Source organism: Lathyrus oleraceus, chromosome 1, assembly GCF_024323335.1.
Source record: "Lathyrus oleraceus cultivar Zhongwan6 chromosome 1, CAAS_Psat_ZW6_1.0, whole genome shotgun sequence".
NCBI classification, from domain to species: Eukaryota; Viridiplantae; Streptophyta; class Magnoliopsida; order Fabales; family Fabaceae; genus Lathyrus; species Lathyrus oleraceus.
Window position 1 is genome coordinate 257718162 of NC_066579.1, and position 8577 is coordinate 257726738.

General features: G+C 40.1%; 1 protein-coding gene across 1 annotated transcript; it reads left to right on the plus strand.

Annotated features, from left to right (window-relative positions):
* The first annotated feature begins 2378 nt into the window (after nt 1-2378).
* On the plus strand, nt 2379-3272 carry LOC127102222 (uncharacterized). Its single transcript, XM_051039626.1, has one exon. It carries the CDS (start codon nt 2379-2381, stop codon nt 3270-3272), a length of 894 nt encoding a protein of 297 aa, XP_050895583.1.
* Nucleotides 3273-8577: the final 5305 nt, after the last annotated feature.

The window sequence follows — 8577 nt, forward strand, 5'->3', positions numbered from 1 at the left end:
GTTTAAACACCATTGCAATTTCCTTCTCGGACACACCGTTATGGTTAACCCCCATTTCTTGGTTCTGACACCACAATTCAAGTTGATACCTTCATTGGTTATATACCTTTCCTTCCTTTTGGGACACACCTTTATGGTTAACCCCTTTTCTCTTCTTGGTTTAAACACCACTGTAATTTCCTTCTGGGACACACCTTTATGGTTAACCCCCTTCCTTTTGGGACACACCTTTATGGTTAGCCCCCCCTTTCTTGTTCTGACACCATAATTAAGGTTGACACCTTCATTTGTTATATACCTTTCCTTCCTTTTGGGACACACCTTTTATGGTTAATCCTATTTATCTTCTTGGTTTAAACACCACAACTTGGGTTGACACCTTTATGTTTATACACCTCCTCTCTTGGTTTTGACACCATTCCTTTACCATGTCAGTCTCAATGCTTTGGTAAGGTCCTTGTCATGTCAGTCCTAGTGCTTTGACAAGTTCCTATTTTCTTTCCTTACCATATCAGTCCCAATTCCTTGGTAAACCTTCCTTTTGGGACACAACTCTATGGTTAACCCTTTTCCCTTTCTTGGTTTTGACACCACTTTCATCTCCCTTTCTTAGATTAAACACCACAATTTCTTTCCTGTGGTTTAAACACTGTTGCAGTTAGTTTCTAATCCTTTCTGGTTTAAACACCACGCCTAATCTATTTCCTTCTTCCAGTCTTAGTCCTCCGAACTACAGAGCTCTGAATTCCTTATTGCACTATAAGGATACGTAGGAACGAGGATGCGAGACATTTTAGAGCATTTTTCTTTCTTTTCCCCCCTTTCTCTCTCTGGTTTCACGAACTATGAGGCTCTGAATTTCTCTTACACTGTGAGAATACGTAGGCATGAGGGACCCAGTCCTCCTCGAGAACTCTCTTTCTAATCCATTTTATGTTTTGTAGGTACATGAAGATAGCAACACTCATCCAAGCAAGAGCATTCAAAACGGTTCCCATGGAGTACCATGGATGTGAGGGGTGTTAATACCTTCCCCTTGCGTAACTGATTTCCTTACCCATTTCTCTATTTCCCTTGGGTTTTATCGATGTTTTTCCCTCCCTCTTTTGGGATAAATAAAGTTCGGTGGAGACTATGTTGTGTGTTCGATTGTGTGACGCGTTCAAGTACATTTTTTGTCTGGCTTCAGCTGACGACACTGCTGGGGATTACAACCTAGTTGCAAGAAGGAATCGAGCCTAGTTTATTTGCTTTCTTGTTTTGCTTGGGTGTTTATTTTCATGTTTGTAATTTTTTTTTATCATTATGTTGTTTATTGCATTTATTTTATTGTTTTAGATATTCATTTGCTAACCCATTCTGGATATCTGTATTTTGTTGTAGTTGGATTGGGCTAATGCTACTCGAGAGAAGCTCTACACCCAAGCTAGAGTATATACACAAAATAGGCTCGTGGATACATGTGCTGACCTGTGTTTCGTGCATTGGGTTGGCACGAGACCCACACCCAGACTAGATTCACTTGGGGGTACTTTTGTCCTGTGAGAATTTACTATGGCAAAGTATTTTCACTTGTATCCATGACTCTGGGAAGCCTTTAGGGATCACCCTTTGGAGACTAGTACACACATGTGAGTGGGATATTGGGTTTTTGTAGGAAACCAAGCTCTTACACACCCTGTTTCTCATGAGACATCGAACCTTTGAACCGACATCAACCAGAATGTTCAGATTCTCCAGAATGTGCCATGCGATTGCATATCATTTACATATCACAAATCATCATTACATCATATAACATTTTTTGCATATGCATTTCCAGGGAATCTGAGACCCTAGTTTGCTGACGAGTACTCAGAGATAGCATGGATCCTAGAAGGAGAGGTGTGTTCAGCTACAAGTTTGTGGAACCTCAAGTGAAAGCTTTGAAGGGATTGGGAACTCGTTTGGTTATGGATCTCAAAGAAGATTTCAAGAAGGCATATGGGAATCTCCTAGGTATTCTCAATACTGAAGTGAACGGTACACCAGTCCATAATTTGGTGCGATTCTATGACCCTCTCATGAGGTGTTTCACTTTTCAGGATTATCAGATGGCTCCGATGTTGGAAGAATACTCACATATCTTAGGGCTTGGAATTAAGGATCGGGTTACTTTTGTAAGTACTAAGGAACTACCCAAGTCTCATCTTTTAGCCGAAGCTCTACATTTAGAGAAGAAGGAAATGAAGCTTAACCTTAAGCCTAAGAGTGGAACTCATGGTTTTACTCTAAAGTTTTTGGTGGAGAAGGTTTGCCTTTGTTGATGTTGGAAGTTGGATTGCTTTCAACACTATTTTCTCTTTTCTCATATATATGGGATTGTGTTGTTTCCTAGTATGGAAGACTATGTGGACCTCGCACCTATTCACATCTTCCTGTCCAAGAATCTGGTTCTTACGCTTCTTGATGAAACTTACCACTCCATCCATGTAAAGACTAAGAAGAAGAAGGGTATTATTGTGTCTTATGTTCCTCTGTTGCATACATGGTTTATTTATCACATGTCCAACAAGGGTCCTTTCCTCGAGAACAAAGGCAATCTCAAGTGGTCTCAAAGGATCATGTCTCTAACTGCTAAAGATATTCGGTGGTACTATAGAGCTTATGATGATGTCAAGTTCATCCTTAATTATGGAAATATCCCCAATGTGCCCCTCATAGGTACAAAAGATGGACTTAACTATAATCCAAGGTTGGCATTATGTCAGTTGGGTTACCCGTTGCTATGCAAGCCAAATCCCGAGCATGTGGAGGAGTTTATTTTGTATGAAAGGGTTGACAATATAGAGCTGCTAAATAATATCGTCAGAGCTTGGAGGGAGGTTCGTCTTCAAGGAAGATCTGAGTTAAGGAAAAAGAATTGCATCGCCAAGGAAGCTTATACACATTGGGTCAAGGACAGGTTTGAAGAAATTATATTTCCATTTTCATTTGATCCATCTACGAACATCCAACATCCTATGCTTACAGTTTTTCCTACCTCCAAGGTTAAACTCAAAGAGAGTATCAAGAGATTAGATAAAGAGAAGGTCGATATCCTATCAAACCTTGGTAGTCTTACGAGGGAGAAAGAAGACTTGGAGCTTAACCTTAACCAGAAGAGAGTAATGACATCCCAAGAAGTTGAGGGAGCCCAAGAGGGGCAGTTCAAGAGGAGGAAAGTAGGTGACACATTAAAAGGGACTATTGACAGCCTGTTTGCCAAGAAGAAACAGCTCGTAGACGCATGATATCAAGCATGCAAGATGCATATCAGTTGCCAAGACCAGCTTAAGAAGATTCGAGAATAGTTAGAGGGTTGCAAAAGGGAGTTGAAAGAAGAAATAATATATACTAATTAGTTGGAGGTTTCTTTATCTTAGCACCGAACAGAACTCGATGAACAGTTTGAGGAGATCCGAGGGTTGAAAGATCAAGCGCACAAAAGTAGAAAGATATTGGTCAACTTCAGCAATAAGCTACACATTAGGAAAGTAACAATAGTCATCTGCAAGTTCTCTTGGATCAAAAGGAGGCGTTGCTGCAAGACCTTTGGAGCAGACCGATTCAGGCTATACCATCAATGATGCATATTAGTGGTTGATACAGTGGATGCATAGATACTTTGGGGTATTTTTTTCATTATTATTTTTGAGAAAACTTGATGTAGCCCTTGCGAAGAAGTTGTAATAATTTTACTCTTTATTCCATTATGAATATAGAAGGGTTCTTTTCATTATCAGTTTTATCTTATGTCTTTATTTCATATGCTTTATGTTTACTTACAATAAATGAAGGCTCGAGGATTCCTTGGAAAAATTTATTTGAGAAAACATAATAATCAAAATATTTTTGCATAACATGTCATTCATTCATATGCACTTTTTCTATCCAAAAACAAATGCTTACGCCCGTCTTCATCCTTTTCAGAAAGACGACAACTCGACATCGGTATAACACTAGAGCCAATAAACAAAGAATTATGTCTGAATACGAATAAGAGAATGTTGCAACCAGGGAGGCCTTAGCTCAGCTCCAAGGTTAGATGGGTACCATTCTGGAACATCTCCAAGCTCAGAGATATAATGTTGTTGTTGTCAATCTGACCGACGCTACTACTGTAACTATTGTTGCTAACACAACTCTTGTTATGATAGATACCATTGACACTGTTGTTCAACCTGTTGTTGTAAGCCAACCTTTTTTTCCAACTGGCCCTAGTAGGTTTTCTACTGCTTACCAGTGGGGAATGCCTCATAACTCTGCTCCATAGTTTTCTAGTGGAAATCCTTTTATGTCGTACCAGCCTTTCACTTCTTCCTCTTCCAATGGAAATTTTGTTGTCTTTCCATGGGGGATGTCGAATTACTTCTTCTGCTCAAGGGGTTGAAACTAAAGAGACTTATCCTCCTGCTGTGAATTTTGACAATGTTAATGACCAAGATCCCGGGTATATGGGCCTTCTTAACACTTTCCAGATTCTTGCTCAAACAATTTAGTCGAATCCCTATAAGTCTATTCCTTTTGCTCCACCATTTCTGAACAATGTTATGCTCCAGTATGCTCATTCTGGGGCATAACTTGCTCCCAATGTGCAACCTGGGTGCAGCTTTCTCAAGAGGGACTCCAGCTGCTCAGACTTTGAATCCTACTTTGTTGTATCAGATGTATCTACAATCATGTCGTAACCACCACCTGCTCAAAATGTTGCTCAACCTCCTCAAAGGGTTGCCACTCAAAGGGTCCTCAGTTTCAATCAGCACAGGCCTACAGAGTATCAACTTTTAGAGGAAAGGATATGTTTTATTTAAGGTTTCTCTTCTCATGGTTTGAATGCTAGCGAGTTGTGCTTAGTGTCGAATGTTGTGCTCCCGCATAATTTCAAGGTACCTGACTTACCTAAGTATAAAGGTTTGAGTTTTCCTCACAGTCACATCATTATGTACTGCAGGAAGATGGCTTCTTATATTGATAATGATGAGTTACTAATCCATTGCTTCCAAGAGAGCCTACCTGAGGCATCATTTTATTGGTATATAAATTTGGAACCAGAGGCGATAAGGACATGGAAAGATTTGTCTGAGGCATTCTTGAGTCAGTACAAGTATAATCTAGATATGGCTCCTATAGGATTGCAGTTGCAGAATCACTCACAAAGGTCTAATGAGACGTTCAAAGAGTATGTGCAAAGGTGGCGCGAAATGGCTTCAAGAGTCTGACCTTCTTTATCTGAGACTGAGTTGGTGGATATCTTTATGGGAACTCTCTGAGGTTTGTACTATAAAAATATGGTTGGTAGTTCATCTTCCAACTTTGATGATATAGTCGTGATTGGAGAAAGAATAGAAAGTGGTCTCAAGTCAGGAAAGATTTCCCGTGGTAACAATAATCAACAATCTACAGCCAGGAAACCTCCGAGTAGTTATGCAAAGAATAAGGAAGGATAAATAAATGTTGTGACAACAAGTGTTCCTCAATACCAAGCTCCTATGGACCATGTACCATACTTTCCTTATCCATATGTGGTCGCCTCTCAGTTCCAACAACAACCTTTCCAATATCAACCGCAGTTCCAGCAGCCTCCCCATGCTTCACAACAACAACAGACTCCTCAGGGACAAGCTCCACATGAAAAAATATCAGAACAATAGAAATCAGAATCGCCGTAATCAGGGTCTGAATCAAAACCAAATGCGTATGTAGTATACCAAGATTCCTGTGTCGTACACCCGGTTATTTCCCTACCTGATGCATGTAGGGGCCATTGTTTCTAAAGATATTCCATGGGTAATGTTTCCGTATAGTCCAAAACACAATCCCAATGTGTCTTGTGCTTTCTTTGCAGGCTATATTGGGCATTCAACTTAATATTGTATTGTGTTCAAGAACAAAGTGCAAGACCTTATTGATCAAGATATTATGTCTTTCACTAAGGATAAGCCAAGTGTGAAGAATAATTTGTTTCCTAATCATGGTGGTCTGACAGTTAACATAGTTCTTGAAGAAGAGGAAACAAACGTGGCAAGTCTAATGGGTGATTTGAAGACTCCATGGTCTATTATCTCAGAAAATTTACATAAGCATGGTGTGTTGGACGGTGTTCATGACAACTGTGATGTATGCAAGACCGAGTCAAATAATTGTGAAGAACTCAAGGGCAATGTCCAAGAGTTGATGAGTCAATGGGTCTTACAGTTTGCAAGAGCCAGCGCCATGGAAGAAGTTTTTATCATTGAGCCAATCGAGATTGTGTACCGCAAGAAGAAGATTGAGGCTCTAATGAATAAAATACAACCCATCAACATTCGTGTTCCCGCTCCTTTTCCTTACCAAGATTCCAAGGCGGTGCCCTAGAAATATGATGCAACTATCTCTATTGGGGGAAAAGAGATCCAGTTTTCTGATGCATAAATTGTCAACATAGCAGGTACAGGTGGGATAACCCAAAGCGGTTGTGTGTTTAAACCAAAGTATACTCCTAAAATCATCCCAACACCAGCGGTCATTCCTCTTCCTCCTCCTTCTCAGGCAGGGGCATCTGTGGTGGTTCCCACTATCCCAGTTGATACGCCTAGTTCCGTCATGTCAAAGGATACTTCCAGTAGCACAGTTGAAGCAGACACTTCTAAGGGTAAAGAAATAGCCAAAGAAAAAGAGCAGCTCATCACTATAGAAAAGGGACAAGAGTTTCTTAATCTGATTAAGAAGAGTGATTTTAAGATTGTTGACCAGTTGGGTCAAACTCCTTCCAAGATTTCAATCTTATCATTGCTACTCATTTCATAGGCTCGCCGTAAGGCTCTGCTGAAATTTCTTAACATTGCCCACGTGATGTAGGACATTACGGTGGATCAATTTGAAGATGTAGTGGCTAACATCACTGCAAGTAGGAAAGTCATTGGGAAGGTAGACTTGCCAATCTGTGTGGGTCCTCACCAGTTCACTATTACCTTTAAAGTTATGGACATTCATCCCGCTTACAACTTCCTATTGGGAAGGCCGTGGTTTTATGTTGTCGGTGCAGTAACATCCACTTTGCATTAGAAATTGAAGTTCATGGTTGGAGACAAGCTTGTGATTGTCTGTGGCGAAGAGGATTTTGTGATTAGCGAGTTGTCATCCTTTCAATATGTGGAGACAGAGGAAGGGATAATTGAGGTCCCTTTCCACTGTTTGGATTTCGAAGATGTCAGCTCTGCTTCCGTTAATCAAAGTCAGTCAGCAGCTGGAGTGTTATCCTCAATAGAAAGTGCTAAGAAGACACTTGAGAAGGGCCATCTCTCTAGTTAGGGTCAGATTATGAACGTAGCTGAAAAACACGATCGTTTTGGTCTTGGTTACCATCCTGCTTCCCATCATCCAAGTACAAGGGGGAGTAAGAAGTTCAATCCAGTTCGGTTCAACAACATAGGCTACCAGTATGATCTCTCCATAGTAGTGGTGGATGGTGCAAGCTTCATCAAGTGTCCTCCTGGATTCAAGCTAGACAATTGGACCTCTACTGTAGTCCATGTGGTATTTTCATAAGAGATGTAATGCATTTTTTTCTCATCCCATACCCTTGCCCAAGGCATGTGGATAGCATGTCAGGTCTTTCCATTGTTTTGAACATATCATGAAATCAATGAAAGACAATTTTTACATTCAAAATCAAGATCCCTTTTATTTATGTTATTTTTACTTTTTCACTAAAATAAAATGGAAAAAGTTTCTTTTCTTTCACACCTTTTTCAAAAGCTCATTCTAAAATAAGCTCATACACATGCAGAGCAAATAATTACACTAAAAACAACTTGGTTGAAGTTCGTTGTAAATTTGGGTTTCCGATCAACCAAGTCAAAGATGACGATGAGAAAGATTGTGAAGTACCGGCTGAATTTGCAAGGCTTATTGAGCACAAAAATAAAGAGACTCAGCCACACAAAGAGTCGATAGAAGTGATTAATCTGGGTTCCGATGAAGTCATAAGAGAAGTTAAGATAGGGGCATCCCTCGTCGAGCATGTACACAGTGAGTTGGTCAAGCTACTTCGTGAGTATGTTGATATTTTCGTATGGTCTTATCAAGATATGCCTGGGCTGGATACCAATATTATTGAACATCGCTTACCGCTCAAGCCCAAATGTCCTTCGATTAAATAGAAGCTTTGAAGAACCAGACTCGACATGGCACTGAAGATTTGAGAAGAGGTTAAAAAGCAGTTTGATGTTGGTTTCTTAGCTATTATTTAATGTCCTCAGTGGGTTGCTAATATCGTCTCAGTTTCGAAGAAAGATGGGAAGGTTAGAATGTGTGTGGATTACCGAGATCTTAACAAAGAGAGTCCGAAGGATGACTTTACTTTGCCTCATATTAATGTTCTAGTAGACAACGCTGCTCAACACTCAGTCTTTTCCTTCATAGATGGGTTCTCAGGCTACAATCAAATAAAGATGGCTCCATATGATATGGAGAAGAAAATTTTCATTACGCCTTGGGGAACCTACTGCTACAAAGTCATGCCATTTGGTTTGAAGAATGTAGGGGCAACATATCGGCATGCTATAATGACTCTCT

Excerpts from the sequence above, each read along its gene's own strand:
- LOC127102222 (XM_051039626.1), top strand. The coding sequence starts at position 2,379 with ATGGAAGACTATGTGGACCTCGCACCTATTCACATCTTCCTGTCCAAG.